Consider the following 21,266-nt stretch of genomic DNA (forward strand, 5'->3'; position numbering starts at 1 on the left):
TGAACTATACAGACACCCTTACATGTTTGTTTACTAACAGAACCATGTTCACTCTTAGCAAGGTCTTCGGCTATGTTTATCATTTCTAGACTCTCGTTAGGCACAGATATACCGTCGCGGCAGAGTTTGTTTTATTTTTTGGCAAATAATAGGCTACTTTTTTTGGCTTTGAAGTCTTTCACAGTGCGCATCTCGTTCTCTGTGAGAGAATTACATTGAAAAAATTCTTTTTCTTGTTGCTGCAAGCGATGAAGGCAAGATTCACCACGTTCTATGACGACATTCAAAAGCCTAATAGATGCGTAATTCAAAATCGCCCTCCATTTTGCCACGCGGCTCGGTGATATTTCTGACACGGCTGGTTTCACATATATCCTTAAACCCTTTGGTACAGCACTATCTCTATTGTAAGAAATTAAAGTACTGGCATGGTGCTGATATCTTATTCTTTTTTCAACAATTTTGCGACCCTTTAAAAATGTTCTAGAAAGTTCAGAGCAGGAATGTTCACCTGGGAGCACACAATGGCCTCAGTTTGTATCACCATGGCGGGCAACGTCTGACAATGACCTGCTACGCAGGTCGTAGCGGCGCTCCGCTGCTGGCGGCGGTGGAGGGGGTAGGTCCGGAGTCGGCCATCTTGGCGTCATATTGCTCAATGGTTGGCATAAGCGTGGTCCCACCACTGTGCCTGGGTCCGTGCCGACCCGTAGAATTATGTGCTGCAGATGACCCGCAATTAGGGCGACGCCCTTGAAACTCGGATGAAGGCCGTCCGCAGCAAGAACCCGGCCGGTCGGAATCCATTGGAGCCCATGGTCAATATAAAAGACTCGCCTCGTACGACGGCAGTACATGCGCAGAAGATCGTTGAACCTGCAAGCCTCCCGGTTGCACCGCTCCTTGAAACGCCGGTTACGAGCACCCGTGCGGCGATTGGGAGATCGAGGGAGCACCAAAGTTGCTTAAAGTTTGCTCAAGGTCGGCCGCTTCTCCTTGATTGTGCTGATCAGCTGCCGGTACCGCTGGGATGTGGTGCTTGCTGGCTGCTTCAAAATGTCGTTGGCGCCGTCATGCAGCACCACTGTTGTGGCAGTGCAAAGGACGAAGTCCAGTAGGTGCATTGCGTCTTCGACAGTAGCTCCGTTTTGAAAAATAAAGGCCGGAGTCGCGTTTCGCCCAAGATGAAAGTGATTATGGACATGCTTGAGTTGGGAATCGCCGATTATTACTGTAGCCTTTGAGGTGCTTGGGAACTTCCAGGTGATATTTTTCGCCTCGACATTCTCAGGTGCCATGATCGCAATATAAGGGATAACAAAATCTTCAAGGCAAGTGACTAAACTTATAATAAGTTGGGGAAGTCACATTGCAAAACTAAACCAATTAATTCAATGTTTCGGCCACGGACTGGTCTCTCTCAAGAATGATAATACAGTGCACGGACGCATCTTCTTATAGCAGTGAACATGATACACAGAGGGCTTGAAAAAGAAAAATATCAGCAAAAAGAAAAAGATTAAAAATGAATGAAATGAGAAAAAAAAATCAAAGGAAAAAGAGGAACACAGCCGAGACAGGAAATCCAAACGCCAAGACGGTCCAGCAAAGGCGCCGCTTGAAAGAGGTGAAAGAGCGAGGCGGGCTTGGGCGGGCACGCGACTATTTCGGAAGAGGGAAAAGGCGTGGGTGTAGTTAACAAAAGAAGTGAAGTGGCTGCCAATTGTGTGCGTCAGTATAGCTTCTAGCCGCGTCTGTGTGGCCCCGCGCGACTTTAGAAGATAGCCCGAGGATGCACAGGTTGCGGCTGCCCTAAGTGTCTCCACACGGTGGCACGTGAGCCCCGAAAACCAGATGAGGTTCACACATGGTCACCACATGGAAAGGTTCCTAGTTTACAGGAGTGAAACAAATGATAAAAAAATAAATAAATACAGAAATTAACACTGCGATGGGCAAAATAAACAAGAAAAATAAACACACACACGCAGAGGTGACATGAATGCACAGAATACGCAGAATACACACAAAATTGTGTGACTGTTGTAGCGTTTTTTAGGAGTGGATATGTGGGGAATGTATATAAGCCCAAAAATGAAGTTAAAGACAGCGGCAGAGTATCAGAAAGTGCACCAAAAAGACAAAATTCATCCCAGAGGACACCGCTTCGACTTAACACAACAATATTAGAATAAATACAAATGCCACGCGAAATAATAGAGGCGCTCCGATGCACGTAGCCAGGCACAGCGGTTGGACCAGGCTTCGTGCGAACCACCGAGCAATAAGACACCAAGATGCCCGACACCGGACCTCCCCATCCACCGCCGCCAGCAGCAGAGCGCCCTTACGACCTGCGTAGCAGATCATTGTCGGACGTTGCCCGCCAGGGTGCTTCAAACTGACCCCATTGTGTGCTCCCAAGTGAACTTTCCAGCTCTGATTTTTCTAGAACATTTTTAAAGCGTCGCAAAATTGCTGAAAAAAGAATAAGATATCAGCAACATGTCAGTACTTTAATTTCTTACAAGAGAGATAATGTTGTACCAAAGTGTTTAAGGATATATGTGAAACCAGCCGTGTCAGAACTATCACCGAGCCACATGGCAAAATGGAGGGGGATTTTGAATGACGCGTCTATTAGGCTTTTGAATGTCGTGATAGAACATGATGAATCTTGCCTTCATCGCTTGCTGCAACAAGAAAATAATTTTTTCAATGTAGTTCTCTGACAGAGAACGAGATGCGCACTTTGGAACACTTCAAAGTCAAAAAAAGTAGCCTATTATTTGCCAAAAAACAAAACAATCTCTGCCGCGACGGTATTGCTGTGCCTAACGAGAGTCTAGAAATGATAAACATAGCCGAAGATCCTGCTAACAGTGAACATGATTCTGATAGTAAACAAACATGTAAGGTGTCACTATAGTCAATCTCTCGGATTCAGACCTATGCAACGAAGAGCGGAGCATCTTATCGAAAGGCCTGAGCTTTTGGCCTGCCAGCGGAAACTTAAATGAGCTCCAGCTTTACAAAGACTTGGATAATTTTGCCCGTCGCCTTAGGCTCCTTGAGTACAATGATAATAGGTCTCAGAACAAGCACTGTGGGACATCTCTTCCTTCAACTATGCGCTGGACTCCACCTCCACAGCGCGACAAATGTCTCGATCTTTACATAAAGGCTGTGCACAGTGATATACTGCCCGAATATAAAAGGCGCTCACATTGCCGAAAAAATCTTTCACACAAAGAAAAAATTGCCTTGAAGTCCCTCGCCACACGGTCCGACATAGTCATAAAGCCCGCAGACAAAGGTGGTGCAATTGTCGTAATGAATACCAGAAACTACAAGAATGAGACAGAGCGGCAGCTAAGCAACCAATCTTTCTACAAAAGTGTAGCTTCCGACCCAACTTCACATTTCAAACACTTGGTCCAAACCATTCTAGAAGACCTCGTAAAAGAGAACAAAAGAACTGATAAAGTCGCTTGGTTTTTGCTTCCGTTCTCTCCCATCCCCGGCAGGTTCTACCTTTTGCTAAATATACGTAATGAAAATAATCCAGGACGACCAATTATTTCCGGAATAGGTATCACGTCAGAAAAGATTTCCAGTTTTCTCGACAGCTTAATCAGAGACATACCACCTTTTCCTTCGTTTTTGAAAGACACAACACATTTTCTTTCTAAATTGATCTGTTGATTCCACAAAACTGCATAATCGTTACCCTCGATGTCGTGTCCCTATACACCAACATACCCCACTCGAATGGGATCAGGGCAGTCGCTAATGCTTACAGAGCTTTCAAAGTGGAAAGAGCTGTGGATGGCAGGACCATTGATGGTCCTGCCATCCACATCAATGGGCACATCAATGGGCACATCAATGGGCACAAAAGTAGGTCCTAATTATGCAAGTGCTGGAAATAAGTGACTTTGAATTCCATGGCGACCACTACGTGCAAATTAGTGGCACATCAATGAGCACAAAAGTTGGTCCTCATTATGCCAATATATTTATGGGCATTCTGGAACCTCAATAACCGGAGAGCTCTCACTTCAGGCACCTCTTTTATAGGAAGTTTATAGGTGACATATTTCTTTATGGTGCCATGGTGAAAAAGAGCTACTCAAATTCCTTGCTAACTTTAATAATGCTCACAGAAGCATCTCTTTTTCCACACCTACTCAACATCTACGATGAGCTTTCTGGACGCCAAACTTCATATCTAGCAAAACAAGCTTGTCACCTCCGTGTTCAGGAAGCCAACGGACAGGCATCAATACTTGCATTTTGAATGTAGCCACGTAAAACATTGCATGAAAGAAATGCCATATAGCCAGACTCTGAGATTTAAGCGCATCTGCTCGCGTGAAGAGGACTTCGCTTCCTACTGTGAGATAATCTGCAAGGATTTAGTCCGACAGTGCTACCCGAGGTCTAATATCGACAATGCCTTGAAAAAGCTGCAGCGCAAGACCAACGTACAATGCTAAATAGCACCAAGACTGCGCAGACGAACTACCCAACTAATCTGATATTAACCTACTCTCCATCAGCACCAAATGTTAATCCTATTCTCAGAAAGCATCACAACATTCTCCTTCAGAGCGACAAAATGAAGCGCTTGCTTCCCGAAGCCCCCCGTGTCGTATATCGGAGGGTAAGAAATATCAAAGATCCCGTAACCTCCTCGAAAGTAAACAACGGTGAAGTCTCAGGGTGCACAGCTTGCAATAAACCGCGCTGTAAACTCTGTCCAATGGTAAATAAGGTCACAGAAGCTCACAGCACAGCGTCGTCTTTTTCATTCAAAATTCAAGGAGATTTTAACTGTGACACCAGCAACGTAGTCTAAATTCTCGAGTGCAGTGTGTGCCGTCGTCAATATATTGGGCAAACTGAAACTCCTTCCGATTCACTGCCAGATCTGCCTCTTTCAAAACACGTAACGACAAAAGGGCATCCATTTGGATGGTCCAAGGCCACCACACTGCAATCTGGCTTCCAGACACATTACGGCAGGAAAGCGTGTGAATCATATCTAATATTTAAACTGAACACCTTGTCTGTTGGAATTAATGAAAGCCCTGGCAAACTCTTCTGCCTTTCCGGCTAAATCTTCCTACAATGGTTTGCTTGTTTTTCTTTTCCTTGTGAACTATTTTGTATCCAAAATATTGTGTCTTAAATCCATTATGATGACAGTTGCGTAACCATTGTTCTGTATCTAACACTTTCATTTCTAGTGGAGGTACTGACATTATACTTGTTGTGATTAAGCACGAATTCTGTGACGCTTGTCTCTCAGGTGTATTCATCGCATTATTATCGTTTGGTTGTTGCTGATCTCTGCGTTTGGGTAAACTTTGTTTTTTAGGACATTTTTTCTACCCTTGAACTGTATTTTTTGTGCGCCTCTATTATTTCGAGTGGCATTTGTATTTATTGTAATATTGTTGTGTTAAGTCGAAGCGGTGTTCCCTGGGATGAAATTTGTCTTTTTGGTACACTTTCTAACACTCTGCCGCTGTCTTTAACTCAATTTTTGGGCTTATATACATTTCCCCCCATATCCCCTCCTAAAAAATGCTACAACAGTGACACAACTTTGTGTGCATTATGTGTATTCTGTGCGTTCATGTTCTGCGTGTGGGTGTTTGTTTATTTTTTTGTTTCGTTTGGCCATCGCAGTGCCTTTTTCTGTATTTACTTATTCTTTTGTCCTTTTTTTTCACTCCTGCAAATGAGAAACCTTTCCATGTGGTCTCTATATGCGAACCCCCACGCTTTTTCCCTCTTCCGAACTAGTCGTGTGCCCGTCCAAGCCCGCCTCCCTCTTTCACCTCTTTCAAGCGGCGCCTTTGCTGGACCATCTTGGCGTTTGGGTTTCCTGTCTAGGCTGTGTTCCTCTTTTCTCTTTGATTGTTTTGTTATTTCCTTCATTTTTTATCTTTTTCTATTTATTGATATTTTTCTTTTTCAAGCCCTCTGTGTGCCACGTTCACTGCTATAAGAAGAGGCGTCCGTGCACTGTATTATCATTCTGGAGAAAGCACAGTCCCTGGTCGAAACGTTGAAGTTTTTCAATGTGACTTCCCTAACCTATTATATATATATATATATATATATATATATATATATTTTGCGAAGCCCTCATTTTCCCCTTAATCGGCAGGAACACCGTTGTCCGCCACTGTCTTGCTTTTCGTGTTTTGTTTTCTTTCCCCAAAGGAGAGCGTCTTTCCCTCGACATCTGTGTGCGGTGCCGTGAGCAAGTGGATCGTCTTTGTTCACAAACAACCTTACCCTGATGAAGGACGGTCCACCGTCCGAAACCGTCGGTAAATAAATGTTTCTCTAAGAAGTGTACTTCATCTCTTTCCTTATATATATATATATATATATAGGAACGACCGGCTGCCGTTCACGCGGTGCGACGAAGAGGTGAACGAAGTGCTGGGGGTGGTTCCGGAGTGATTCCTGGGCATGTGCCTACCGTGACGCCTCTTCGATCAACGGCCTCCGAACTGTGCTTCGAGGACGCACCTGTACACTTGGTGGAGGTGCTTCGATCCCCGTCTCGGTGCCCAACCTGGAGCGGAACGTTACTCGCCCCACAAACAATGTCAAACACTCCGACTCAGTCATCGCCGGCCATCCCACTCACCGTCCTCTGTTCCGGAGTGCAACGCCAGCGGGACCCTTCCCCATTTAGCGGTACGAACGCCAGGACGTCGGCGACTGGCTGGCCTCCTACGAGCGCGTCAGCACTTGCAACCGGTGGGACGAAGCCGTGAAGTTGAGCAACGTCCTCTTCTATCTCAGAGACGTTGCGAACTTATGGTTTCGTAACCATGAAGCCGACCTTCCCACCTGGTCATCATTCAAGGGAAGCTTTGCAGACGTTTTCGGCCGCCCCGCCCTGCGGATACTCCGCGCCGAGCAACGTCTCCGTGCTGGAGCCCACCTACCGGCTAAAACATTCACCAGCTATATTGAAGAAGTTGTCGATTTATGTAAGCGCGTCAACCCTTCGATTTCCGCGACTGACAAAGTTAACAGCATTCTCAAAGGGATAGCTTATGACGCTTTTCAAATGTTCCTGGCGAAGAATCCCACCTCCGTAAGCGCCGCCATCGAGCAGTGCCAAACCTTTGACGAGTTGCGCAAGCAACGCTCTTTTACGCGGCAGTCTGGTGCGCCTACCCAGAGTCTTGCTGGCTTGGCCCTTGGTCCCTCGCCTTTGACCAATCACTCTTCATAGACCGCGTCAAAGATTTTATACGCGAAAACGTCGCCCGCCAGCGTTCTCTTCTCCATCACATTCCAGACCCTATCTGCCCTACTGCCGATTTCGCGCCCCCCCTTGCGCCGACTATCCGCCGTGTTGTTCAGGAGCAGGTAGCTGCAGTCCTGCCATCCAGCCCCCGCCTCCTCCTGTCGCAGCACCACTCACCTATAGGGAACCGCAGCGTCGCAGAGTGGCGCTACTGCTTTTGACAAAAGCGCCATCTCCCGACAGAAAAATAAACACTGGGGGTATCCACGTTGGCGCGCGCCCTTTCAGCCGCGCTCGCTTCCGTGCACGTGCCGAGCTCTCGCCGCGTCAGCATGTATCGTCTTAAGTGCGGCTACAAAAAGGTGGCTCAGCTTGACAGATATTTCAGAAAAGCAGACTTGAATAAAGGTGAAAAGCTAATTTCGCATGTATACTCTGTGGAGCAGAGTATTGACCACGATGAAGCCCGGCTAAGTGGGAAATGCACATCGCAAGTGAGCGACCACATCGTGTACGTCGAGGTAAGTACCGATAAATGACTCGCAATGAATAGGGCAATGAATGACTCGCACTCGATCCATCTGTGCTGGCGAATACGAGGCAGATGCTTTAGTCGCTGCTTGGGAAATTCACTGACGCTTGCGAGGTTGGCTGAATTAAATCACTGCGAAACTCGGCTTACTGCCGCCTCATTTTTTTTTCATTCAGTTTTCATGCCTGCCTACAAGTTTTGTGGACTAATCTTCATTAAACCTGCGGCGTTAAACCTGCGGCGTGAACGCGTAGTTAGCTGCGAGTGATACCCAGCCACGGGTGTCGTGCGCGCGACGCAAGCGCTGAAATGTACAGTGGCCTTAGTTTTATTCACGACGAAACCGGTTTGGCATGCCTGAAAAAAAATTATGTATAAATGACTACGTTGTATTGCACTGAAATGTTTTCAGTGCTACATGTGAACAGTGTTGAAAGGGCAGTATTAATAGAAAATTAATGTTGAATTTGTGTCGTTTTTTGTATACACAGAAATATGATCCACTAATTAAAAGGTGTCCTCACAGCAGCTGTCTTTGCAATGAAATGACTTTCTCCTGCGCCACACACACTCATTGAAGTATGCGAGTCACTTGTGCTGATCGTCGAAGCCGCAGCTGCGCTCATCTCCAGAGGTGCATGGCTGAGATCCATCATGTGAATGTCCTCTGTAATGGAGGTTCCTGGTTTATGCATTGTCGCTTCATCGTCTGTACTTCGTGATAACTTTTCACTTCCTGCACCGAGCTCTCTAGATGATATTGCCTGGTTGAGACGCCTTTGCCACCTGCACTGAACCGGTAAAAGTAACATTACTACCAACCTTAAACAGGGTGCAGCCAAACTCATCGTGCAATTAATTTTTATATTTGCATCTCATTGCCATTTTGAATGCCCTCCCAGTAACAATCCATGAAGGGACTGAAAGTATCAAATAAAAAAGCAGAACTTATTAAAAACACAAAGCTGCATTTTACATTGGCAGTTTCACTTTTTCGTTTCATACCTTCGCGCCCTTTCCTTGTCAGGTGCTTTTTTTCTGTAGATCGGAGGGAAAACGGTAGGGATGTAGGCTGGAAGTTGGCTAATGTCACTCTTGCAGTTGCCTACAAAATGTCTGCTGCAAATTCGTGTGTGCTCCTTAGGCAACCAAACAGTTCCATCAGGACTGCATAAGAAAGAATAGTATTGTATATTAGCAATTCCCAAGACACACACAAACACACGCACAGACACAGAAGAAATCGCGCAAGTTCCGAAGGTACCAACTCAAAGAATTCACGAGCTCCTCGAGTACAGCATAATATTAAGTACGAGTGTCATTCACAGGTTAAAATACGATATAAATTCGCAACAAAACAAAGCAAGCGTGCATGTTCTATCACTACGGCGTCTATCATACTGCCTGAGCTGGTTTCGGGCGTTAGAAGTGATAAAAGCTGCTCTCACAGCACCTAACTGTAATCACCTAAAAGCGCAATGTTTGTAAAACCACGCTAGCATATTCATGTTCGAACATGCAACAACGACGGCCACACATAAAAAAAACAATACGATAAATCAAAAGCCACTACACTTGTGCTTGCGAGAACGCAACAAGTACCCGTAATCGTTAGTGCAGTCGTCGCGTGCCTGCTCAGCGTTGAGTACCGGCTTGTAACATGAACGAACGAACACAAAATACAAACGGCCGCAGCCGAAAGCACGGCATGGCTGTAGGGACTTACCTAACCATTCTCACTGCGTTGATCCACGCTTCAAGTCTTTCTTTTTCATACCATCGCCCCGGAAATCGGTACAGTTTTACTGGTGGATCGAGCCCCTTGGTATTTTCAGCACTATTCTGGCAGCCGACAACACAGCAATACTTCGGGCCCCGCTTCCGCTTAGGTAGGGCCGCTTCTGCCATTGTGCAAATTGTACAATACGCTCGCCGAACAAGAGCACAAAACTGGCGACGCCGCAGCACCCTGCTGCGCTCAGGACGGCCTCGGATCGCCTGCGCACACACTTGTCTGCCGGCGCGCAGCGGCGCGCGCTGGCAGCTTCTCTCCCCAGTAGTTCACATTGTCGCCGCCAGATGGCTAGCAAACTTGAGCCGCGGAGCCCTATGCTGAAGCCGTAATCCGGACACCGGGCTCGCTTGCCTCCCCCAAGTACCGCAGCAGTCCTGCCTATTATGCTCCACCCCAGTCCATACCACTTCCCTCAGCCTCGTCCCCTCGCACACGACGACACCCTACGAACACTTGGCGCACCGCCAATAATCGCTCCATCTGCTACGCTTGTGGGCTTCGAGGGCACGTCGCACGTCTCTGCCGTCAGCGCTTGCCTCGCTCTGCGGAGGCTGTGCACCCGTACGGATACAATCATGAGCCGCTCTTGACCAATGGCTCTTTTGGCTCGTCTATGCCTCGCCCCCAGTATTCTAGTCGTCGCTCGCCTTCCCCTCGCCGCCGTTCAATTTCCCTAATGCTTCGGCGACAGGAACCGCTCCGAGAGGAAAACTAACTGGCGCAATACCGGAGGCAATTCTTGATGGAACAGCGCAAAAACATCGGGACAAAAGATAAGCGCTGTTTTTTTTTTTTTTTGCAGCGCTTGTCTCTTGTCCCGATGTTTTTGCGCTGTTCCATCAAGAATGAATAACCAACATGCCCAAGCTGCTGTACCGGAGGCAAGAACTGCGTCTTTTGCAAACTCACCAAGTCCTCCATTTCCTTCCGCCAACGTGATTCAGGCGATTGTCGAAGGTGTCCCTGTTCACGTGCTCGTTGACTCCGACGCTGCCGTGTCTGTGATTAGTGAGTCTCTCCACCGCAAAATTCGCAAGGTGACGACGCCCCTGTATGAATTTTCGCTCCGTACGGCCAGATCACAGTGCAACCACCCCATCGCAGCCTGCACGGTACACGTAGCAGATCTCATCGAGTTTGTTGTCCTCAGTGCGTGCTCTCACGGTGTCATCCTAGGATGCGACTTCCTCTCAACCCACCGTGCAGTGATTGATTGTGCTCGTGCTGAACTCGCGCTATCTTCCGTGTGTAACGTTTCCTTGTGCGACCTGCCTGTGCCCTCCGCTAAACTTCTCGTAGCTGCCGACACCGCCATCCCCCCCTTCTCTTCTGCCCTCGTCCCACTCCTACTGGCCTCTTCCTTCACCAGCCCTGTACTCTTCACACCCACCACAGCTGCCACCCGCCGTTACCGCCTTCTGATTCCTCTCGCCGTTCTGACGATTTCCGATGGTCACTGTGGCATTTATGTCTCCAACCCTTTTCCCTGCCCTTCCCCTCTCCTTCGCGGCGAATGCCTCAGTCGTACCGAAGAACTGGACCCTGCTCTTGCCTACGAGTTCTCCGATCACCGTGCCTGTCCCGAGGTTGCTCTCCTGGACATTTGTGCCACCACGCCCGATCCGCTTCCCGTCGACGTCGTTCATCGCGCCATCGCTGCAGACCTTCCGCCCGCTCAACGTGACCAGCTAATGAAACTGCTCCAGCGCTTCAGCACGTCTTTTGACCTTTCCCAACCTTCTTTGGGCCATGCTTTTTGCGTCTCTCAAGAAATCGACACAGACTCGCACGCCTCCTTGCGCCAGCGACCGTACCGCGAATCGCCCACAGAGCGCCGCGTCATCCGTGACAATGTCGACGATATGTTACAGCGCGGCATCATACCGCCCTCTCACAGCCCTTGTGCCTCTCCTGTTGTCCTGGTGACGAAAAAAAGGCTCCGTCCGCTTCTGCGTGGACTACCGTCGTCTCAACCAGATTACTCGCAAAAATTCTTATCCTCTACCCCGAATCGACGACGCACTAGATTGCTTGCAAGGAGCGGAGTATTTTATTGCGAAAGCAATACTACTTGCACTTTCAGCCCGTCGCGTAGCGAGGCCGGTAGCTATCAATTAACATACTGGATTGGATTGGATTGTTTTGGATTGGATTTGATTGGGTTGGATTGGGTCGTATAACCGATGCATCCCCACAAGTCTAACCACAAGCACCACCACCAGCAACACTACCAGCTGAACCATGGCGTAGCTACGGATATTGCTCTCGCAATTACCGGGCTTAACAAAGCTAAGCCACATCCATTTTTCCGTCCTTAAACTTACGCTCTGGCTACTGGCAAGTCCCGGTGGCTCCCGCTGACCGTCCGGAAACCGGCTTCGTCACCCAGGACGGCCTCTATGAATTCAATGTCATGCCATCCGACCTATGCAATGCGCCAGCCACATTCGAGAGAATGATGGATAATATTCTCAGTGGGCTCAAATGGGAAACGTGTCTGTGCTATCTGGATAACATTGTCGTTTTTTCCAAAGATTTTTCTTCTCATTTACTGCGCCTCCAGCGTGTTCTCACGTGCCTTACTGTTGCCGTGCTCCAACTAAACCTGCAGAAATGTTACTTCTGTGCCACGAGGCTGATGATATTAGGCCATGTCATCTCCAAAGATGTTGTTCTTCCTGACCCTGCCAAACTACCCGCCGTCGCTGACTTTCCCAAACCGACCACCTTAAAAGAACTTCGCAGTTTTATAGGCTTGTATTCCTACTTCCGCCGCTTCATCCGGAATTTCGGCTGTATAATTGCACCTTTAACACAGCTTCTTGCCGGCAGCCCGAAACTATCGTCTCGGTTCCCCGCTTGCGATGCAGCATTCAGAACTTTACGTCTCTCCTTGGTCTCGCCCCCAGTACTCCGCCATTTTGATCCAGACTGTCCGACCGAAATTCACACTGACGCAAATCGTGTGGGGTTAGGCGCAGTTCTTGCCCAACGGAAGTCTGGCCATCCGGAATATGTTGTCGCTTACGCCAGCCGCACCCTCACCAAGGTGAAATCGAACTATTCTGTCACCGAAAAAGAATGTCTCGCCATCATTTGGTCAATTGCCAAGTTCCGCTCTTACGTCTACGGCCGGCCGTTCTATGTCGTCACCGACCATCACGCTCTCTGCTGGCTGTCCTCCCTCACAGATCCCTCTGGTCGACTTTCACGTCATTAACGTCATTTATCGCTCTGGACACAAGCATTCCGACGCCGATGCACTTTCCCATTCACGTCTGCCTTGCGATTCCGCCTCTGCCCTCGTCTGTGCCTACGATTTCTCGTCGTTCGGTGTCCCTGATATGCTCTCCGATCAACAACAGGATCCTTGTTTCAACTCCCTTCTCACCTTCCTCTCTAATCCCTTGCCACTTTCTTCGTCCAGGACTGCTCCTCGCGAAGCCCACCATTTTGCCGTTCGCGATGGCCTCTTATACCGGCGTAACTACCTCTCCGACGGGCGGAAGTGGCTGTTGGTGAGTCCTCGCCACCTTCGTGCTGCGATCTACGCCTCTTTCCACGCCGATCCACAATGCGGCCATGCCGGTGTATTGAAAACGTATGCTCGCCTGCGTCTGCGCTATTACTGGCGCGGTATGTACCGCTTCGTAAGTCAGTACATTCGGTCATGTACAACCTTCCAATGTCACAAGAACCCTCCCCGCCACGACCCGCTCCATTGCAGCCGTTACCCTGCCTCACCCGCCCATTTGACCGCGTCGGCATCGATCTTTACGGATCCCTTCCAACGAATTCGGCTAACAACCGCTGGGTCATCGTAGCCGTTGACCACCTAACCCACTCTCCAATCTGCTACCGCACAGGATGTTGCTGCTTTCATCCTACACCGTCTTGTTCTTCGCCACGCAGCCCCGAAAGAACTGCTCAGTGACCGTGGCCGTGTTTTTCTATCGGAAGTCGTCGTGGCGCTGCTAAAGGAGTGCCAAATCGTTCATCCCTGTACCAGCGCCTATCACCCACAAACCAACGGCATGACTGAGCGGTTCAACCGCACACTCAGTGACATGCTCGCCATGTACGTTGATACCGCCCACTCCAACTGGGACAAAGTACTTCCTTTCGTAACCTACGCCTATAATACGGTTACGCAAACAACGACGGGATTCTCCACTTTCTTCCTCTTATATGGTCGAGAGACTACATGCACCATGGACATCATCCTTCCCTACCATCCTGTGTCTTCCGAGACCAAGTCCCTTTCCGAAGCTCACATGTATGCCGAAGAATGTCGACAACTTGCGCGCTCTTTCACCACACAGCTCCAGCGGCACCAGAGGCACCGTCGGGACCCCTCGGACACTCCCGTGTCATATCCCTCTGGTGCACTCGTTTGGCTCTGGGTGCCTTCCTCCACTCCCGGCTCCTCCGCGAAACTACTTTCCCGCTATCACGGCCCCTACCGCGTTCTACAACAAACTTCTCCCGTGAATTACATAGTTGAGACCCTTGACCCAGCTCCGGATCACCGTCACAGGGCGCGTGAAACTGTACACGTCGAGCGTCTTGAGCCCTATTATGACCCGAGAATTCTTTCGTCCCCGTAAGTCGACAGGATGGCTCCTTTTCGCCGGGGAGGTACCTGCACTGGGAACGACCGGCAGCCGTTCACACGGTGCGACGAAGAGGTGAACGAAGTGCTGGGCTGGTTCCAGAGTGACTTCTGGGTGTGTGCCTGCCGTGACGTCTCTTCGATCAACGGCCTCCGACCTAAGGTTCGTGGACGAACCCGTACAATATATATATATATATATATATATATATATATATATATATATATATATATATATATATATATATATAGTGACACCCATGAAAAGGCTTACTATTCTACCTGGTCGGCGTTGCTGACTAAGCCGAAGATGAGGAGAACGAGGTTGGTGGCATCTCGTACTCGACAAGCGGACCCAGCTGTTTTCAGTCCTCTGTCCCGGTCTTAATAAGCCCTGGGAGTAACATCTTGGTGGAAAGTGCCGGGTATACTGGTTCCCCAAAGACGATCCTCTGCTGCAACCTTGCCAGAGGCGTCGCATTGTTGGTCTGCCGCCTTCTGTGCTCATGATGTCCCTGGACGGCGACGCTCCGAGGTCTGTGCCCAGCAGTTCATGGCAGCATTTTCGTGAGCCACGGCCGTTCGCAGGCTCAACCTGCCAGGACGTGGATGAATGGCTCACCCACTACCAACGGGTAAGTCGCAACAATAAGTGTAACTCCGACTTGCCAACGTCATCTTTTCCCTGACCGACACGGCCCTAACGTGGTATGACAACCACGAGGATTCATTTACGACATGGGATAGCTTTGTAGAGGAGCTAAAGAAGTGTTTTGCGGACTATGTCAAGAAGAAGAAGCCGGCTGAACTAGCGCTTGCGCAAAGGGCTCAGCTTCCTGGAGAGACCTGTACAAAGTACATTAAAGAAATCATAAAGTTATGCAAGGTCGTCTCTCCTCGCATGACAGAAGAGGATAAAGTTGGCCACCTAAATAAAGGGTTTGCACAAGACATTTACAATTTTCTTATCGGCAAAGCAAGTCTAGATTCCGTGTCTGACGTCATCCAGCACTGCCGCACGTTTGAGACATTGAAGATGCGTCGCATCACACCGAACTTCGGACGTTTGGCCGGTGTGAGAACGGTGGCAGCCGTAGACACAACATCGTCGTGTGATCTCGCTTCCACGATCCGCCAGATCGTGCGCGAAGAGTTGACCAGATCTCTGGAACTCACTCGGAATTCTTCAGTGAGTATCCTGAGTATCCCACGCGCCCTCCTCCGCCAACCGAAGTTAACGCAGCGGTCTTTGTGGACCACCGGGTTCCGCGACAGCTGCGGACGAGCAACGTACCGCGATCGCCTCTAGAGCACCGGCCCCCCTTTTACCAACCTCCGCCTGCGACATACGACGAGAACGTTTGGCCCAATACTAGGCAAGAAGACTACTTGCCGGTTAAACGTGCTCTTGGTCCCTCTCTTGTATGTTACCGCTGCGGACAGCCCGGTCACATCACGCGATTTTGTCCCCACCGCCAATGATCGCGTTACGGCTCCTCAGGCTATCCTCCGCGGCCAGATTACCAACCTGTACGTTCTCGGCGACCGTCGTACCCGCCTGATGTCGACAACCCATGGCCTGAACAAATGCGGAACAGTTCACCGGCATAAGATAGAAGCCTGACTCCACCACTAACTTCCCGCACTCGTCGATCTCCATCACCCCGACGCCGCTCCTCTTTGCCTCCGCCGGAAAACTAGTCGGCGTGACCGATGGAGGTGAGGTCAGTGGAAGTCTGCCGCCGGAAAAGATACTGGTGCTACTTTTTCTGCTATGAGCGCTACGTTTAAGTGTCTCCTTGGACACAAAGTTTTGTTTCGTAGGGACAAAAATGTCCAGTTTTGTGGCGAGAGTGGCGAACCGTTGCCTGCAATTGGAGTGTGTACTTTTAAAGTTTCTTTGAGTGGGGAAGGGTTCAGCACGGAAATGGCGGTGTTCGCCCGATCGACGCAAGACGTCATTCTTGGGCTCGACTTTTTGCAGATGGGTGGGCGCCAACATCGATTGTCGCACCGGTGAGCTCAGCGTCGGCAAATGTTTTACCACTGGCCTTCTGGAAGGCTCTTGCAGTGGAGAGAGTGTGCTCGTTGTTACCAGAGATACTGTCGTCCCTCCTTCGGCTTTGTGCGTACCGGTTTCCTGTCCCGATACCACTGTCGGCGTGTTTGATGCGACTGTGGAACCGAACCATCTTACCTGCATGAAGAATATTTTGGTTCTTCATGCCATGGTTGCCGTCCCCAACGATCGCACTATGGTCGCGTTATGGGCAGTGAATTATTCTACAGAAGCGGTAGTTCTGCCTGAAGGGCAGAACCTTGCGTCGTGCAGCCACGCCTCACAAGTGTCCGTTGCCTTGGCTGCCGACGCCTTGCACGCAGAAGCGCCTGAGTTTTGTGACGAGCCCGACCTACTTAGCATGATTGACAACTCGGTCTCCACGTATGAGCGCCGTGCTCTGTTGGCCATTCTTCTGCGACACTCCGCCATGTTTGAGTTTTCACAGCCCGGTGGCCCACCTTCCATCCCCTCGTCTCGGACCCTTCAGAGGATTGACACTGGCGTCTCACATTCGATCCCGCAAAAGCCCTACCGAGTGTCCCCGTCTGAAAGTAAGCTGATCAATGAGCAAGTGAAGGAGATGATAACTAAGGTGCTATACAATACTCGCCGAGTCCCTGGGCTGCTCCAGTAATTCTTGTTCGGAATAAGGATGGCTCATGTCATTATTGCGTGGATTACCGTCGTCTGAATGCCGCCACGAGAAACGACGTATACCCCCTACGTCGAATCGACGATGCCATCGATTACCTTTTTTCGGCCTCCTACTTCTCTTCTATTGATCTTCGGTCGGGGTATTGGCAAATCCCTATGCATCCCGCGGACAAAGAAAAGACAGCGTTTATCACGCCTGATGGCTTTATGAATTTATTGTGATGCCATTTGCCTTTGCAATGCGCCCGCCACCTTCGAGAGATTTATGGACACTATACTCCGCGGTTTGAAATGGGAAATATGCATGTGCTACCTCGACTACGTTGTAATATTCGGAAAGACGTTCAGTGGGCACAACGACCGTTTAGCTCTCGTCCCGGACTGTTTGCGCCAAGCTGGCCTTGTGCTTAACTCTAAAAAGTGCCACTTTGGCGCGCGTCAAGCGTTAGAGCTTGGACACCTCGTTGATAAAGACGGCGTCAGACCTGATCCAGCCAAGACTGCAGATGTCGAGTCGTTCGAGCCACCACAGTCGGCTAAAGAGCTGCGGAGCTTCTTGGGCTTATGCTCTTACATTTGCCGCTTTACCCATCGCTTTTCGGACGTAGCTTACCCACTGACTGGTCGGCTTCAGAAAGATGTGGCTTTCGAGTGGACACCTGAGTGCGACTCCGCATTTCGCCAGCTCAAAGTTCTTCTGACATCCCACCCTGTACTTCGCCACTGCGATCCCACCGCTCCCACAGAGATTGATACTGATTCCAGCGGTGTTGGCCTTGGCGCTGTTCTCGTCCAGCGATGCGACATCAAAGAGCACGTTGTTGCGTATGCGAGTCCCTCGCTAAGCAAGCCGGAGCACAATTATACAGTCACCGAGCAAGAATCTTGGCCGTCCTCTTCGCCACGCAGCGTATCCGTTCCTATCTGTACGGACGACCGTTCACCATCGTCACCGACCATCATGCCCTCTGCTGGCTCGTTAACCTTCGTTACCCGTGCGGGCGCCTTGCACGGTGGGCTCTCCGGTTACAAGAGCTCGATTACACCGTCGTCTACACGAGTGGTCACCGTCACGCTGACGCGGACTGTCTTTCGAGGCTGCCCCTTCCTGAGTCGGAGTCTACCATCGCTACTTTGGACCACTGCGTCGCGTCAGTGTCACCTGCTTTTCCTGATGTCGCAACGTTCAAAGCGGAACAGCAGAAATATTTAACCTTACGGTCTCTCCTTGCGGAAGCTCACGATCCCTCAAATGTCAGCCACTTTTGTGCGCTGGATGGTCTTCTGTGGAAGAAAAACTGTTCTTCTACGGGCCACCGCTTCTAGCTGGTAGCCCCGAAGAGCCTGTACAACTCTGCCTTGCAGGCCATGCACGATGACCCTACATCTGGACATCTTGGTTCAGCACGGACGCTGCACCGTACTCAGGCACGCTTCTATTGGCCGAAAATGCGGGCCACGACTGAGCGGTACGTCGCCAGCTGCACTCAGTTCCAACGATACAAGCGACCTACTAGCCTTGCATCTATCTGGTCAGCTTCACCCTGTGACACCGTCTGCAACACCGTTTGAGCAAGTGGGCATAGATCTCCTTGGCCCGGTTCCGAAATCCTATTATGGGAACCGCTGAATAGTGGTTTGTGTCGATTACCTTACTCGTTATTGTGAAATGGGAGCAATACCCGCGGCTACAGCGTACCATGTGTCCTCTTTTCTGCTACGATTCATAGTTCTCCGTCATGGACCCCCAAAAGTTATCATCAGTGACCGTGGTCGGCAGTTCACCGCTGACGTCGTGGAGCAACTTCTTCGTTCCTGCGCATCGCATTTTCGCCATTCCTAGCCATATCATCCCCAGACAAATGGACTGACTGAGCGCACGAACGGCATGATCACCAACATGCTGTCAATGTACATGTATGTTGATTCAAGGCACAAGAATTGGGACGGCGTCCTGCCGTTCATCACGTACGCTACAGCCTCTTCTTTTTACTCTATGCTCGGCCTCCACGCAACACACTGGACGCCATACTAGCATTTTCTGACGAGCTTCGCGAAGATCCTTCCATCGCTGAGACACTCTGTCTCGTCGAAGAAGCCCGACGCCTTGCTCGTCTTCGTGTTCTCGCCTCCCAAGATCGGTCCAAAGCGCGCTACGATGCCCGCCGCCTTCACGTCACTTACAGGCCTGGTGATTTGATCTTGTTGTGGCGGTCTGTCAGAAAGCGAGAATTGTCTCAGAAGCTGCTGTGCCACTACGATGAACCCTATGTCATTATTGAGCAATTTAGCGAGCTCAACTAAAGCGTAGCTCGTCTCATGGCAAGCCGACGTCGTTCAGCGCGAATTGAAGTCACTCACGTTGCCCGGCTGAATCCCTACCATTCGCGCGGCGCTTCTTAACTCGCCCAGCGGGCTTCGGCTGCGTAGCGGGAAGTGTGACACCAATGAAAAGGGTCATTCTACCTATTCCTATGCTACATGGTCGCCGTTGCTGACTAAGCCGAAGAGGAGGAGAATAAGGTTGGTGGCGTCTCGTGCTCGGCAAGCGGACCCAGCTGCTTTCAGTCCTCCGTCCGGTCTGAATAAACCCTGGGCGTGACAATATATATATATATATATATATATATATATATAGCAAGCAAGAGATGAGATTGAGGGGCGTGGTATAGATATGAGAGTAGCCAACAGCCGCAGAAACCCAGGGACACAGGGAATTATTTCATATATTAATTTATATTTTGTGGTGTTGATCAATTTAGAATATTACTGAATATGTTATCGCTTAAAGATCAATGATTAGAAAATAAGAAGAAAAACAACCAGATGCCGCCGATGGGAACCGAACCCACGACCTCCGAATTACGCGTCCGGTGCTCTAACTCTCAGCTACGGCGACGGCTCTCAAATTTTCTGCTTTCGGGGTATTTATGTTTAAAAGTAACCAAACCTTTAGAGTGTTCATCAGAGCCTCTCACGGTCGAAAGCGGCGGACGCAGTACGTCCTGAGTTACCGCTGGGTTGAGTGGAGCGTCATCGTACGACGAGGGTGGAAGCTGTGTGAGAACAATCTTATGCTTCCTATGGTGTCAAGGCTGCCAAACCCGAGGCCCTAGCTAAGCAACTAAGCAAACCAGAGAGGGGAATGAGGGGCGCGTTATAAATATGAGTGAAGCCGACAGCCACATAAACCACGGGACATAGGGAAATTTTTAATATAATAATTTTTATTTTGTGGTGTTGATCAATCTAGAATATTACTGAATATACCCGAACCCGCACAGCTCCTCGCGAGCAGTACAGGGTCGCTCGCCGAGCCCTCGCCGGGAAAACTGAGACCAGCGACCTTCGGGGGCGAGGTCGCTGGTAGTCGCTGCGCTGAAGACCTCCCGCCGCCGCCGCTACGCTCCGACCGTGAACAGATAGCACCGTCATGTGACCAAGACAGCAGCGTTTCTTTGGACATACCTGTTCTTCTTGACGGTCACAGAGTCAGTGCATTAGCGGACACCGGGGCCGACTATTCAATTATGAGTGATAAATTGGCGACTCTTCTAAAAAAAAGTCCTTACGCCTTGTTCTGTAGTGCATCTCCGTACTGCCGGTGGTCATCTCGTTACTCCAAAGGGTATTTGCACGGCTCGCGTTCAGATTCAGGGATCTACGTTCGTCGTCAGTTGTGTAGTTCTGTGCAATTGCTCCCGCGATCTCATTATCGGCATTGACTTTCTGCGGGAGTATGGTGCTGTCATCGACCTCCGCCGACGAATCATCACATTTTCGACCAGTAAAGCGACCCACCTCGCCGAATCTTGCCACCGCAGTGCCGCCCTTCGTGTTTCTAGACAGTGTCACGTTGCCGCCACGGAGCAGTGTTTTGGTTGAAGTCACTTGCAACGACTTGCATGACGCAGAAGCAGTCGCCGAGGCTAACCGTTCACTCCTGCTTACTCAAGGCATCTGCGCCGCTCGCAGTCTACTGACGCTTCATGGTGGCCGGTCTGCGGTCCTGGTCACTAATTTTTCTAATGAGTACCGGCACCTTTTTGCAGGAACTGCTATCGCTTCTGCCGAACCTGTTACCGATATTCCCGTTTGTTTTGCGTCCGCGGCAGATGGCACTGACGAACCTTCCCTTAAAAACGTCGACATAAACTTCCACCTGTCTCGGGAGCAACGCCTGGCTTTGGAACAGCTGCTGAAGGAATATAAGTCGTGCTTCGCTTCCTCCTCGAAGGTTCGTCAAACACCCATCACGCAGCACCGCATCATCACCTATTACGACGCTCGCCCTATACGACAGCAGCCTTATCGTGTTTCTGCTAA

At 49.8% G+C, this 21,266-nt stretch overlaps 1 protein-coding gene across 1 annotated transcript; it reads right to left on the bottom strand.

Moving 5' to 3' along the window:
• Positions 1 to 965: 965 nt before the first annotated feature.
• Positions 966 to 9,725, bottom strand: LOC149361487 (uncharacterized). The gene is made up of 4 exons (XM_089568092.1): positions 9,544 to 9,725; positions 8,823 to 8,984; positions 8,368 to 8,603; positions 966 to 1,084 (listed from the first exon to the last, which is right to left on the bottom strand). The coding sequence occupies exons 1-4, from the start codon at positions 9,723 to 9,725 to the stop codon at positions 966 to 968; spliced, it is 699 nt and encodes a 232-aa protein (XP_089424218.1).
• Between the last annotated feature and the right edge of the window lie 11,541 nt (positions 9,726 to 21,266).

Source organism: Amblyomma mixtum, chromosome 2 (genome assembly GCF_055824585.1).
Source record: "Amblyomma mixtum isolate Tamu chromosome 2, ASM5582458v1, whole genome shotgun sequence".
Taxonomy (NCBI): Eukaryota; Metazoa; Arthropoda; class Arachnida; order Ixodida; family Ixodidae; genus Amblyomma; species Amblyomma mixtum.

Coding starts and splice junctions, on each gene's coding strand:
- LOC149361487 (XM_089568092.1), bottom strand. CDS start 9,725: ATGGCAGAAGCGGCCCTACCTAAGCGGAAGCGGGGCCCGAAGTATTGC. Junction 8,985..9,543: donor AACGCAGTGAGAATGGTTAG/GTAAGTCCCTAC, acceptor TTTCTTATGCAG/TCCTGATGGAACTGTTTGGT. Junction 1,085..8,367: donor TGTGTGTGGCGCAGGAGAAA/GTCATTTCATTG, acceptor CTGCCACAACAG/TGGTGCTGCATGACGGCGCC.